The sequence below is a fragment of the Zonotrichia leucophrys genome, unplaced genomic scaffold (genome assembly GCF_028769735.1).
Source record: "Zonotrichia leucophrys gambelii isolate GWCS_2022_RI unplaced genomic scaffold, RI_Zleu_2.0 Scaffold_58_302659, whole genome shotgun sequence".
NCBI classification, from domain to species: Eukaryota; Metazoa; Chordata; class Aves; order Passeriformes; family Passerellidae; genus Zonotrichia; species Zonotrichia leucophrys.
In genome coordinates, this window is record NW_026992263.1 from 146,403 (window position 1) to 160,921 (window position 14,519).

At 53.8% G+C, this 14,519-nt stretch overlaps 2 protein-coding genes across 2 annotated transcripts in view; both read left to right on the plus strand.

Annotated features, from left to right (window-relative positions):
* The window catches only part of LOC135460554 (integrin alpha-X-like), a 39,439-nt gene extending 32,695 nt beyond the window's left edge, over nt 1-6,744 (plus strand). Inside the window, exons 32-38 of the mRNA XM_064737442.1 lie at nt 633-652; nt 806-825; nt 981-1,222; nt 2,428-2,575; nt 3,579-3,949; nt 5,142-5,242; nt 6,301-6,744. Of these exons, the coding sequence (XP_064593512.1) occupies nt 633-652; nt 806-825; nt 981-1,222; nt 2,428-2,575; nt 3,579-3,949; nt 5,142-5,242; nt 6,301-6,744 (1,346 nt within the window). The remainder of the gene's footprint in view (nt 1-632; nt 653-805; nt 826-980; nt 1,223-2,427; nt 2,576-3,578; nt 3,950-5,141; nt 5,243-6,300) is intronic.
* Nucleotides 6,745-7,860: 1,116 nt separating this feature from the next.
* LOC135460555 (zinc finger protein ZXDC-like) lies at nt 7,861-14,272 on the plus strand. Its single transcript, XM_064737444.1, has 4 exons — nt 7,861-8,119; nt 9,104-10,142; nt 11,233-11,400; nt 12,435-14,272. Exons 2-4 carry the CDS (start codon nt 9,371-9,373, stop codon nt 14,270-14,272), a joined length of 2,778 nt encoding a protein of 925 aa, XP_064593514.1. The 5' UTR covers nt 7,861-8,119; nt 9,104-9,370.
* The last annotated feature ends 247 nt before the right edge of the window (nt 14,273-14,519 follow it).

The window sequence follows — 14,519 nt, forward strand, 5'->3', positions numbered from 1 at the left end:
TTTTGGGGGATTTTTGGGGGTATTTTTGGGACATTTTCTCGGGATTTTTTGGGGTTTTTTTTGGGGCACTTTCCAGGTTCTTTCGGGACTTTTTTGGGGATATTTTCTCAGGATTTTCGGGTTTCTTTTTGGGATTTTTTCAGAGGTTTTTGGAAGATATTTTTTGGGGTTTTTTTTGGGACGTTTTATTGGGATTTTTTTGTAGTTTTTTGGAGATATTTTTCCGGGATTTTTGGGACATTTCTCTGGGCTTTTTGGCGTTATTTTTTCGGGGTTTTTTGGGACATTTTTCAGGATTATTTGGGGACATTTTCTTGGGATTTTTGGGGTTTTTTGGGGATTTTTTGGGACATTTTTGGGGGCTCTTTTGGGACATTTCTCTGCCTTTTTTTGGGGCTGTTTTCCTTGTTTTTTCGGGATTTTTGGGACATTTTTCAGGATTATTTGGGGACATTTTCTTTTGGTTTTTTGGGGCTATTTTGGGACATTTCTCTGCCTTTTTTTGGGGCTATTTTCCTTGTTTTTAGCGCTATTTCCACGTGGTTTTTTGGGGCTATTTTCCTTGTTTTTTGTGCTATTTTCACGCGGTTTTTTGCGTTTTTCCCCGTTTTTTTCCCCTTTTCCCCCCCCAGGCGGACTCGGGGGGCGCTGGGTTTGGGACATTTTTGGGGTTTTTTGGGACATTTCACCGCTGTTTTCTTTGCTATTCTCACGGGGTTTTTTGGGGCTATTTTCCTTGTTTTTTGCGCTATTTTCACGCGGTTTTTTGCGTTTTCCCCCTTTTTTTCCCCCCTTTTTCCCCCAGGCGGACTCGGGGGGCGCTGGGTTTGGGACATTTTTGGGGCTATTTTGGGACATTTCTCTGCCTTTTTTTGGGGCTATTTTCCTTGTTTTTTGTGCTATTCTCACGCGGTTTTTTGGGGCTATTTTCCTTGTTTTTTGCGCTATTTTCACGCGGTTTTTTGCGTTTTTCCCCCTTTTCCCCCCCAGGCGGACTCGGGGGGCGCGGTGACGTGCGGGGGCTTCCCGGGGGGTCGCTGGGTGCAGTTCGGGGTCCTGAGCTTCGCCCTGGGCTGCGCCCGCCCCAACGGCCCCGCCCTGGCCACGGCGCTGGCGGGCGCGCATGCGCGGTGGCTGCGGCGCCGCCTCCCCCCCGGCGCCTTCCTGAGCGCCCCCCCGGGACCCCCCCCGGACCCCCGGGCCGAGATCGGGCTCTGCTACGGTGAGACCCCTCCCCAAAATACCGAAATCCCCAAAAAACCCCGTAAAAATCGCATAAAAATCGCATAAAACCGCCCCAAAATCCTGCCCCAAACCCCCCCCGGACCCCCGGGCCGAGATCGGGCTCTGCTACGGTGAGACCCCTCCCCCAAATACCCAAATCCCCCCAAAAACCCCGTGAAAATAGCATAAAAATGGCCCAAACCCCTCCCCAAAATCCCCCCCGGGACCCCCGGGCCGAGATCGGGCTCTGCTACGGTGAGACCCCTCCCCAAAATACCCAAATCCCCCAAAAAACCCCGTAAAAATCGCATAAAACCGCCCCAAAATCCTGCCCCAAAACCCCCCCGGGACCCCCCCCGGACCCCCGGGCCGAGATCGGGCTCTGCTACGGTGAGACCCCTCCCCAAAAAACCGAAATCCCCCAAAAAAATCCCGTAAAAATCCCGTAAAAATGGCCCAAACCCCTCCCCAAAATCCCCAAAAATCCCCCCCAAAAATCCCTTAAAATCCCCCCAAAAGTCCCATGAAAATCCCTTGAAAAATTCCCCAAAAATCCCCCAAAAAATCCCCCCAAAAATCCACAAAAATCCCCCCAAAAATCCCGTTAAAATCCCATAAAACCCCTCAAAACTGCCCCAAAATCCTGCCCCAAGCCCCGCACCAAAAAACCCAAAAAATCCCAAAAAAAAACCCCAAAAAAATCCCCCCAAAATCCCGCCAAAAATCCCAAAGATGGCCCCCAAAAAATCCCGAAATTTCCACAAAAATCCCTCAAAACCGCCCCAAAATCCTGCCCCAAACCCCTCCTAAAATTTCCCAAATATCGTGCAAAAAAATCCCTTAAAAATTCCCCAAAAATCCCCTAAAAAATCAAAAAAAATCACCAAAAAATCCCATTAAAATCCCTTAAAAATTCCCCCAAAAATCCCTTAAAAATTCCCAAAAAATCCCCAAAAATTCCCCAAAAATCCCCTAAAATCCCCCCAAAATCCCCTAAAAATCCCCCCAAAAATCCCATTAAAATCCCTTAAAAATTCCCCCCAAAATCCCCGAAATTTCTGACCCCGCCCCCTCATTCTGACCACGCCCTTCCCACAATTGACCACGCCCCCAAATCTAACCCTTTCTTCCCCACATTGACCCCGCCCCACTGACCCCGCCCCACTGACCCCGCCCCCTGACGTGTGGCCCCTCCCCCTTTAGGGTGTGGCTCGATGGGCGGCCCCGCCCTGCCCCTCCCCCCTCCCCCGCGCTGGCCCTGGGGCGTGACCCTGCGGGGGGAGGGGCGGCGCTGCGGGGGGGCCCTGCTGGGCGGGGCCTGGGTGCTGACGGCCGCCTCCTGCTTCCTCGGGTGAGTCGCTAATTAGCGCTAATTAACAGTTATTAATGGTTATTGGCAGTTATTAACGGGGATTGATCTGGTATCAACCCGAAATTCCAAAAAAATTGCACCAAAATAACCCAAATTAACCCAAAATTCAATCTCTGGATGCTTCAGGGGGTGAGTCGTTAGTTAATTAGTCACTAATTAGCGTTAATTAATAGTTATTAGTATTTATTAGTACTTATTTATGGGAATCAGCCTGATATTAACACAAAATATCAAAAAAAGTGCATCAAAATAACCCAAATTAACCCAAAATTCAATCTCTGGATGCTTGAGTGGGTGAGTCGTTAGTTAATTAGTCACTAATTAGCGTTAATTAATAGTTATTAGTATTTATTAGTACTTATTTATGGGAATCAGCCTGATATTAACACAAAATATCAAAAAAAGTGCATCAAAATAACCCAAATTAACCCAAAATTCATCTCCAGACGCTTCCTCGGGTGAGTTATTAGTTAATTAGTCATTAATTAGTGGTAATTAGCATTTATTAGTATTTTATTTATGGTGATTAACCTGATATTAACCCGAAATTTTAAAAAATTGCACCAAAATAACCCAAATTAACCCAAAATTCAATCTCTGGATGCTTGAGTGGGTGAGTCGTTAGTTAATTAGTCACTAATTAGCGTTAATTAATAGTTACTAATATTTATTAGTACTTATTTATTGGAATTTCCTGATATTAACCCGAAATTTTTTAAAAATTGCATCAAATTAACCAAAAATTCATCTTCGGGTGAGTCAGTAATTAATTATTAATTAGTGGTAATTAGTAGTTATTAGTATCTATTAATGGGAATTAACCTGATAGAAACCCAAAATTTAAAAAAATTGCATCAAAATAACCCGAATTAACCCAAAGTTCACTTCTGGATGCTTGATCAGGTGAGAACCTTTCATTAATTAGTATTGATTTAAATCAATTATTGGTAATTAATGGTAATTAACCCAAATTTCCCCGCAGGGCTCAGGACCCCGAGGCCTGGGAGGCGGAGCTCTGGGGGGCGGAGCTTGGAGGCCCCGCCCCTTCCCCCTCTGCCCCCTCCCCTTCCCATTCTAACCACTCCCATTATGGCCCTGCCCTTTTAGGCCCCGCCCCTTCCCCGCCAAGCCCCGCCCCCCGCGGGTCCCGCCTCCACCTGCACGGGGCGTTCGCGGGGGCGGGGCCTGAGGGGGCGGGGCCGGACCTGGCGCTGCTGGAGCTCCGCCCCCCGCCCACCTGGGGGCCGCACCTGCGGCCGCTCTGCGCCCCCTACCGGGAGCACCTGGCCACGCCCACCCTGCCGCTGGCCACGCCCACCGCCTACCGGGGCACCTGCTGGGCGCTGCTGCCAGGTGAGGGGGCGGGGCTGGCGTGGGACACGCCCACAATGGGCATGGGCACACCTGGGCGCACCTGGATCACTTTGGGGCACACCTGGGCACACCTGGATCACTTTCTGGCACACCTGGGCACCCTTGGGCACCCCTGGATCACTATTTGGCACTTCTGGCTCACTTTTGGGCACACCTGGCTCACTGTTTGGCCCCCTTGGGTCACTATTTGGCACCCCTGGGGGGTACCTGGACACACCTGGCTCACTATTTGGCACACCTGGATCACTTTTGTGCACACCTGGGGGGTACCTAGGCACACCTGACTCACTCTTTGGCTCCATTGGCTCACTATTTGGCACACCTGGGCACACCTGGCTCACTATTTGGCACTGTGGCTCACTATTTGGCACACCTGGGCACGCCTGGCTCACTATTTGGCACCGTTGCTCACTATTTGGCACCCCTGGGGGGTACCTGGGGCACACCTGGCTCACTATTTGGCACACCTGGGGCACACCTGGCTCACTATTTGGCCCCCTTGGCTCACTATTTGGCACACCTGGGGGGTACCTGGGCACACCTGGCTCACTATTTGGCACTCCTGGCTCACTTTTGGGCACACCTGGCTCACTATTTGGCACACCTGGGGCGCACCTGGCTCACTATTTGGCACCCTTGGCTCACTATTTGGCACACCTGGGGGGTACCTGGGCACACCTGGCTCACTATTTGGCACCCTTGGCTCACTATTTGGCACACCTGGGGCGTACCTGGGCACACCTGGGCACACCTGGCTCACTATTTGGCACCATTGGTTCACTATTTGGCTCCATTGGCTCACTATTTGGCACACCTGGGGCGTACCTGGGCACACCTGGGGCACACCTGGCTCACTATTTGGCCCCTCGGCTCACAATTTGGCACACCTGGGGCGTACCTGGGCACCCCTGGGTACACCTGGCTCACTATTTGGCACCCTTGGCTCACTATTTGGCACACCTGGGGCACACCTGGGGCACACCTGGCTCACTATTTGGCACCGTGGCTCACTTTTGGGCACACCTGGGCACACCTGGTTCACTATTTGGCGCCGCGGCTCACTATTTGGCACGCTTGGCTCACTATTTGGCACACCTGGGGGTACCTGGGCACACCTGGGGCACACCTGGCTCACTATTTGGCACCGCGGCTCACAATTTGGCACCCGCAGACCCCCGGGACCCCGCCCGGCTCCGCCCGGCCCAGGTGGTTCCCGAGCGCTGCCCCCAAAACCCCGAACTGTTCTGCACCAACGGCACCCGCCCGGAGCAGGTGCGGCTTTGGGGCCAAAAACGGGGAGTTTGGGAAAATCGGGAATTCCTGGGAAAATTTGGGGGGAAAACTGGGAGAAATACGGGGATTTTTGGGAGAATTTGGGGGGATTTTGGAGGGAGGTTTTGGAGATTCTTGGGGAATTTTTGAGGATTTGTTTGGGAGGATTTTGGGAAAAATTTTGGGGGAAATTTGGGAAAATTTGGGGTAAAATTGGGGGGAGAAATGGAGGATTTTGGGGGGAAATTCGGGGAAAAACTGAGGGAAATTTGGGGGAATTCTGTGGGAAAATTGAGGGATTTTGGAGGGAAAAATTGGGGGATTTTGGGACCATTTTGGGGGGAATTTTGGGGTTGATTTTGGGGAATTTTGGGAACAGTTTTGGGGCCATTATTGGGACCATTTTGGGGGTTGATTTTGGGGTATTTTGGGGCCATTTTTAGGGCAATTTTTGGGTATTTCAGAGCAGTTTTGGGGCCATTTTTGGGGTATTTTTGGGGTATTTTGGGGCCATTTTTGGGGCAGTTTTGGGGGTTGATTTTGGGGTATTTTGGGGCCATTTTTAGGGCAATTTTTGGGGTATTTCAGAGCAGTTTTGGGGCCATTATTGGGACATTTTTGGGGCTAATTTGGGGTATTTTGGGACTACTTTGGGGTATTTCAGGGCCATTTTTGGGGTATTTTGGGGCCATTTTTGGGGCAATTTTTGGGGTATTTCAGAGCAGTTTTGGGGCCATTATTGGGACCATTTTTGGGGCTATTTTGGGGTATTTTGGGACCATTTTTGGGGCAGTTTTGGGGGTTGATTTTGGGGTATTTTGGGGCCATTTTTAGGGCAATTTTTGGTGTATTTCAGAGCAGTTTTGGGGCCATTATTGGGACCATTTTTGGGGCTATTTTGGGGCCATTTTTGGGGCTATTTTGGGGTATTTTGGGGCCATTTTTAGGGCAATTTTTGGGGTATTTCAGAGCAGTTTTTGGTGCGTCTCGGTTGATTTTTTTCCCACTTCATGACCCAAAATAACCGGATTTTTTTTGCCCCCACCCCCCAATTACAGGAGGAATTTTTGGGGTCCCCCCTGGCCTGCGAGGAGCGGGGCCTGTGGTTCCTGGTGGGCGTGGCCGCCCCCCGGAAGGGGCGGGGCCCGCCCGCGTTCACGTGGGTGCCCCCCCAGGAGCGCTGGATCGCGGGGGTCGCCAGGGGGGGGGTCCTGTTCGCCGAGCCCCCCCCGGACCCCCGGGACGAGGAGCGGGAGGAGCGCGAGGGGGACCCCGAAATTGGGGGGGGGGACCCCGAAAATTGGGGGGACCCCGAAATGGGCGAAAATCCCGAATTTGGGGGGGTCTGGGGGCGCCTGAACGGGTCGGGAAGCGCCGGAAATTGGGGGAACCCCGTGACGTCACCAGAGCCCGAAAATCCGGGGACCCCCGGGGATTTGGGGAACCCCGTGACGTCACCAAACCCCGAAAATCGGGGATCCCGGGATTTGGGGACCCCGTGACGTCACCAGAGCCCGAAATTTGGGGGACCCCCGTGACGTCACCAGAGCCCGAAAATCCGGGGATCCCCGGGGGTTTGGGGAACCCCGTGACGTCACCAGAGCCCGAAATTTTGGGGACCCCCAGACCCACAAGAAACCCAGAAAATTCGGGGACCCCCAGGCCCTCAGAAAACCCCGAAAATTTGGGGATCCCCCCCGAAAATTGGGGCGACCCCGAGGCTTGGGCTGAGCCCGAACCCCCCCGAGACCCCGAAATTGGGGGGGAGAACCCCTAAAAAATAAATTTGGGGTTTTTTGGGGAGGATTTTGGGGTTTTATGGTTTTTTTTTGTTTTTTTTTTTTTTTGGCTTTTTTTTTGGGTTTTTTGGGGGGATTTTGGGGCTTTTTTGGGGGGGATTTTGGGGTTTTGGGCAATAAAATGGTGGTGGATCTGCAGAGACCCCGACTCGGGTTTGGGTTTTATTTTTGGGGGGGGTCCCCTTAAAAAAAATTTGGGGTGGACTTGGCCAAAAATGGAATTTTGGGGTTCTCCTACCCCAGACACCGAAAAAAGCCCAAATCTGGCCCAAATTTAATCCTTGGGAGGGGCTAAAAAAAATCTAAAATCCACCTGAAAACCCCAAACTTCCTCAAAAATTAAAAATCCTCCCAAAAAAACGAAAAAATTCACCCAAAAAAATGCAGAATGCGCCGAAAACCGAAATTCCCCCCAAAAAAACCCAAATTTCCCTAAGAACATCCAAACTCTGCCCCAAAAAAGTCAAATCCCCCCAGAAAACCCCAAAATCTCGCTTAAAAAAACCCAGAATGCCCCAAAGATCAAAAAAAAGCCCAAAACCGCCCCAAAATCCTCCAAAGATTCCAAAATTTCCCCCTCCAAAAAACCCCAAAAAATACAAATCCCCCAAACACACCAAAAACCCCAAAACCCCCCGAATCTCCCCAAAAAACCCCCAAACGTTCCGAAACGAGAATAAAAACCCAAAAAAATCTCAAAACTCCCCGCAAAAGACTGCAAAGCTTCCCCAAAAATCAAAACACAAAACAAAAAGCCCCAAAAAATCCAAAAATTCCCCCAAATCCCCCCCCCCCCCCCCACCCCCTTTTGTGGCGCTCCGAACCCGGAAGCGCCTTGGCCACGCCCCCTTTTCCATCTTCTCCCTCTGCAGCCAATCAGGGCCTCCCCCTGGTCCTGGCTCGGCCAATCAAAACCGAGCTCTTCCCGGAAGCCCCGCCTTGAGCTCTGCGTTAATGCAGCCAATCAGCCGCTCCCTAGGGTTCCGGCTCAGCCAATCAGCGCCGGTCCCTCCCCGGAAGTCCCGCCTCTCCGGAAGCCCCGCCCCCAGCCCGGTCCTAGCGCCGCCGCCGCTCCCAGGTGAGGATCGGGGACCCCTCCCCCACCCCGGACCCCCCAAAAACGAACCCGGGGGGGGCCCGAGCCCCTCCCCCACCCCCGGGCCCCGCCCCCAACGCCCCCCGAAAATTGGGGAAAAAACGGGAAAAAAATGAAAGAGAAAAAAGGGAAAAAACGGCGAAAAAACGGGGAAAAAAAATGGGAAATTTCAACCCCTCCCCAACCCGGAATTGAGAAAATTTTAACCCCAAAAAAAAAATTTGGGATTCCTCGGCCCCTCCCCCACCGCCCCCCAAAAAAAACCCCGAAAAACCAAAAAATAAAGCAAAAAAATACCGCGAAATATTAACAAAAAAATTCGGGGAAAAAAAAGGGAATTTCCCGCCCATCCCCCCACCCTAAAAATTCCCCCAAAATTTGGGATCGCGGCCCCTCCCCCACGCCCCCCAAAAAATGCCGTAAAAAACCCAAGAAAAAAATAAATTAAAAAAAAACCACAAAAATTCCCCCAAAAATTCGGGACAAAAGGGAATTTCCCACCCCTAAAAAACCCCTCAAGAACTCCCAAAATTCCCCCAAATTTCCAGCAAAGTTTGGGATCCTGGCCCCTCCCCCACCCCCTCAAAAAAAACCCAAACGCCCCCAAAAAATTCCCCCAAAATTCCTAAAAATTCCTCCCCAAAAAATCCCCAAGAAATTCCCAAAATCGGGAATTTCTCGCCCCTCTCCCTCACCTTAAAAAAAAACCCCTCCAGAATTCCCAAAATTCCCCCAAAATTTGGGACCCTGTTCCCTCCCCCACCCCTCAAAAAAAAACCCCAAACCCCCCAAAAAATTCCCCACAAACATTAAAAAAAAAAAAAAAATTACCAAAAATTCCCCAAAAAATCACCTCAAGAGCTCCCGAAAAATTCCCCAAAAATTCCCCTAAAAATTCCCAAATTTCCCTCCCAAAATTGGGAAGTTTTTGCCCCTCCCCCCTCACCGGTTCCTGTCCCCCCGCAGTTCCCATCATGCACTGCGAGGCTCCGCCCCCTTCCTGACATCACCTGGAGGCTCCGCCCACTTATTGAACTCGCCTCGAGGCTCCGCCCCCTCAGGAGGTCACTTTGAGGCTCCGCCCACTCCTGGAAGCTCCGCCCACCTATTTAACATACGTGGAGGCTCCTCCCACTTCACTCTAAGATCACCTGGAGGCTCCGCCCACCCCTGGAGGCTCCGCCCACTCCTGGAGACTCCACCCCCTTCCTGAGCTCACCTGGAGTCGCCGCCATGTCTGGCCCAGCCACGCCCTGTGACGTCATCGCTTCACCTGGTGACGTCACCGCCTCCTCAGACTGCTCTCACGATGCCCCTGATGACGTCATCGCCGCCTTGAGCGCACCCGGACACGCCCCTGCCCCACCTGATGACGTCACTGCCCCTTCCAACCCTTCCCATGATGCACCTGGAGGTGCCGGCTCCGCCTGGAGCGCACCTGCTGATGACGTCACCGCCGCCTCAAACCCCGCCCACAGCTCACCTGGTGACGTCACCGCCGCCTCAAACCCCGCCCGCAACTCACCTGGTGACGTCACCGCCGCCTCAAACCCCGCCCACAACTCACCTGGTGACGTCACCGCCGCCTCAAACCCCGCCCGCAACTCACCTGGTGACGTCACCGCCGCCTCAGACCCCGCCCACAGCTCACCTGGAGGCGCCTCCGACACGCCCGGTGACGTCACCGCCCCCTCCAACCCCACCCGGGACGCGCCCGGTGACGTCACGGCGGCCCCCGGCCCCGCCCCCCGCGCGGCCCCGCCCTTCGCGTGCCCCAGCTGCCCGCGCGCGTTCCCCTCCCCCGCCCGGCTGGCCGTGCACCTGCGCTCGCACACCGGGGAGCGGCCGCTGGCCTGCCCGCAGTGCCCCAAGGCCTTCGCCGACCCCGCCGTGTTCCGCAAGCACCTGCGGGGCCACGCGGGGCTGCGGCCGCACACCTGTGGAACGTGTCCTAAGGCCTACGCCGAGCGCAAGGACCTGCGCAACCACCTGAGGGCCCATACAGGTGAGTGTGATACCTGGGGTACAGCTGGGGTACACCTGGGATAGGTTAGATACACCTGGGATACACCTGGGTACACCTGGGATAGGTTACACACACCTGGGCACACCTGCGGCTCCTGCCCCAAGGCCTACGCCGAGCGCAAGGACCTGCGCAACCACCTGAGAGCCCATACAGGTGAGTGTGATACCTGGGGTACAGCTGGGTACACCTGGGTACACCTGGGATACACCTGGGATAGGTTACACACACCTGGGCACACCTGCGGCACCTGCCCCAAGGCCTACGCCGAGCGCAGACTGCGCAACCACTGAGAGCCCATACAGTGAGTGTGATACTGGAGGGTGTACACTGGGACACTGATACACCGGATAGGTTACACACACCTGGCAACCTGCGGCACCTGCCCAAGGCCTACGCCGAGCGCAAGGACCTGCGCAACCACCTGAGGGCACACACGGGTGAGTGTGATCACCTGGATGGTTAGTACACCTGGAGGTACACACCTGGGATAGGTTACACACACCTGGGCACACCCGGCACCTGCAAGGGGCCACGGAGAGAAGGACCTGGCACACCTGAGGGCACACCGGTGGTAGGAAACCTGAGACACACCTGGCAGTAGAGGACACACCTGGGGGACACACCTGGGGGAAAACAGTGACACACCTGGGGGACACACCTGGAACCTGTGTATGGAGACACACCTGGGCACACGGGATGAGACACACCTGGGATGTGCACACCTGGGGCACACCTGGGTGGGGCACACCTGTGCCACACCTGGGGCACACCTGAGACACACCTGGGGCACACCTGGGTGTTAGATGGAGGCACACCTGGGTAGACACACCTGTGCACACCTGGGGCACACCTGGAGACACACCTGGGGCACACCTGGACTGTGTAAGGCCACACCGTGCCACACCTGGGTTATGGAGGCAGGCACACCTGTGCACATGGCACACCTGGCTGTATAGAGACACACCTGTGACACACCTGTGACACACCTGGGTGTATGGAGACACACCTGGGGCACACCTGTGCCACACCTGTGCCACACCCGTGCCACACCTGTGCCCGTCTCCCGCAGGTGAGCGCCCGTACCTGTGCGCCGAGTGCGGGAAGAGCTTCGGCCGCTCCTCGTCGCTCTCGTGCCACCAGCGCATCCACGCCGCCGCCAAGCCCTTCCCGTGCCGCACCTGCGGCAAGGCCTTCACCCAGCTCTCGTCCTACCAGAGCCACCAGAGGGTCCACACAGGTGAGGCACCCACAGGTGAATTTCGGGGAATTTTTGGGGAATTTTTGGGGATTTTTTGAGAATTTTTTGTGATTTTTTAATGATTTTTTGTGCATTTTTTGTGATTTTTTGAGAATTTTTTATGATTTTTTGCTGATTTTTTTTGAGGTTCTTTTGGATATTTTTAGGGGTGCTCACACAGGTGAGTTGGCAATTTTGGGGAATTTTTGGGAATTTTTTGGGGATTTTTTGAGTATTTTTGAGGTATTTCGGGGCCTTCACCCAGCTCTCGTCCTACCAGAGCCACCAGAGGGTCCACACAGGTGAGGCACCACAGGTGAATTTTGGGGATTTTTTGGGAATTTTTGGGAAATTTTTGTGATTTTTTAAAATGAATTTTTGGGGATTTTTTTTGAGATATTTTGGGGATTTTTTTGGAATGTCACACGGGAGGTGCCTTCAGTAATGTTTGGGAGCACAGGTGTTGAATTCTGGGAATATTTGGGACATTTTTTGGGGGATTTTTGGGTTATTTTGGGAATTGTTGGGTATTTTTTGGGGATATTTTTGGGGAATTATTTGGCATACTTAGAGAAATTTGGAGGCTATTTTAGAATATTTGGGGTATTTGGAATTTTGTGGACAATTTGGGATATTTGGTGGGTATTTTGGGATATTTGGGGGGATACTTTTGGGAGTGATTTTGGGATTGCTTGGGAATTTGGGGGTATTTTAGGAATATTTTGGGATATTTGGGGAATTTTTTTTTAATATTTTGACGATATCTTTTAAAGATTTTGGGATATTTTTGGAAATTTTGGGGAATATTTTTAGGAAATTTTGGGGGATATTTTTAGAAATGCTTTGGGTTATTTTGGGGATTTTTTAAAAACACTTTTGGGATGTCCTTTATAAATTTTTTGGGGGATGTTTTCAGTAATTTTGGGGAATATTTTTATGGGAATTTTTGGGGGATGGTTTTAAGAACCCGAGGGGTAATTCGAGGATATTTTGACCCCGGAACCCCCCCTCACACCCCCCCCCCCCTCCCGCAGGTGAGCGCCCGTACCTGTGCCCGCAGTGCGGCCGCACCTTCGGCGACCCCTCGAGCTTCCGGCGGCACCAGCGCGCGCACCAGGGCGTGAAGCCGTACGGCTGCGGCGACTGCGGCAAGGCCTTCCGGCAGCCGGCCGACCTGGCCGTGCACCGGCGCACGCACACCGGCGAGCGGCCCTGGCGCTGCGGCGACTGCGGCAAGGCCTTCGTGGCCTCCTGGGACCTCAAGCGGCACCGCCTGACGCACTCGGCCGAGCGGCCCTGGCGCTGCGGCGACTGCGGGAAGGGGTTCGGGGAGAGGGCGGCGCTGGGCAAGCACCGGCGCACGCACTCGGGGGAGCGGCCGTTCGCCTGCGGGCGCTGCGGGAAGGGATTCGGCGGCGTCTCGGGGCTCCGGAAGCACGAGAGGACGCACGGCAGGGAGGAGGGGGGCGGGGCCGAGGGGGGCAATATGGCTGACGGCAGTATGGCGGGTGGTGCGGGGAGCAATATGGCCGGCGGCACAAATATGGCCGCCATTGGGGGAAACAATATGGCTGACAACAATATGGCGGGTGGTGCGGGGAGCAATATGGCCGGCGGCGCAAATATGGCCGCCGTTGGGGGAAACAGTATGGCTGACAACAATATGGCGGGTGGTGCGGGGAGCAATATGGCCGCCAGTGCAAATATGGCCGCCATTGGGGGAAACAATATGGCTGACACCAGTATGGCGGGTGGTGCGGGGAGCAATATGGCCGGCATTGGGGGAAACAATATGGCTGACGCCAATATGGCGGGTGGTGCGGGGAGCAATATGGCTGCCGTTGGGGGAAACAATATGGCTGACAACAATATGGTGGGTGGTGCGGGGAGCAATATGGCTGCTGGCACAAATATGGCCGCCGTTGGTGGGAGCAATATGGCCACCAGCAACAATATGGCTGCCGTTGGGGGGAACAATATGGCCGATGATAATATGGCGAGTGTTGGGGGGAGCAATATGGCTGCCGGCACAAATATGGTGGCCGTTGGGGGGAGCAATATGGCCGGCAGCAACAATATGGCTGCCAGCACAAATATGGCTGCCATTGGGGGAAGCAATATGGCTGCCGGCACAAATATGGCCACCGTTGGGGAAAAAAATATGGCTGGCACCAATATGGCTTCCATTGGGGGCAGCAATATGGCCGACAGTAATATGGCGGGTGTTATGGGGGGCAATATGGCTGCCATTGAGAAAAACAATATGGCCAGCACCAATAGGGCGGCCATTGGGGGAAACAATATGGCTGACACCAAGATGGTGGCTGTTGTGGGAAACAATATGGCTGACACCAATATGGCCGACCCTAATATGGCTGTCATTGGAAAAAACAATATGGCAGGTGGTAATATGGCTGCCGTTGGGGGAAACAAGATGGCTGCCGGCACCAATATGGCGGCTGCTGAGGGAAACAAAATGGCCTCCACCAGTATGGCCGCCATTGGGGGAAATGCGGTTGGTATTGGAGGAAACAAGATGGCTGTCGGCACCAATATGGCTGCCGTTGGGGGGAACAATATGGCCAGCACCAATATGGCCGACACCAATATGGCGGCTGTTCTGGAAAACAAAATGGCCAACACAAATATGGCCGCCATGTTGGTAAACAAAATGGCCGACGCCAACATGGCTGCCACCAACATGGCCGCCGAATCCAACATGGCTGCCGGAAGCAACTCAGCTGCCAGATCCAAGATGGCGTCGGGGCCCCGCCCCTTTTCTTGTCCTGTGTGTGGGCGGGGCTTCGCCTCGGGGGCGGGGCTAAGGCGGCACCAGCGACGTCACAGCCCCGCCCCCTCTGGCACCGCGTAGGCCCCGCCCCCAGCGCGGGGAGGGCGGGGATTGTTGGGGGGGGGAATGGGCGGGGTTTATGTAACTGTAGGCGGGGTTTGTTTGTGGGCGTGGTCGGTGTTGGCCACGCCCCCCTGGGTGGGGTCAATAAACGCTGAGTCAGCAATGGCGGCTGTGAATGAATTGATGGGGAGGGACCCAAAATTGCCCAAAATGGCCCCAAAAATGTCCCAGAATTCCTGAAATACCCCGAAAAGTCCAACATGAT

Excerpts from the sequence above, each read along its gene's own strand:
- LOC135460555 (XM_064737444.1), top strand. The coding sequence starts at position 9,371 with ATGTCTGGCCCAGCCACGCCCTGTGACGTCATCGCTTCACCTGGTGAC. Across the intron at positions 10,143-11,232 it reads CCACCTGAGGGCCCATACAG|GTGAGCGCCCGTACCTGTGC; the intron begins GTGAGTGTGATA and ends CGTCTCCCGCAG. Across the intron at positions 11,401-12,434 it reads CCACCAGAGGGTCCACACAG|GTGAGCGCCCGTACCTGTGC; the intron begins GTGAGGCACCCA and ends CCCCTCCCGCAG.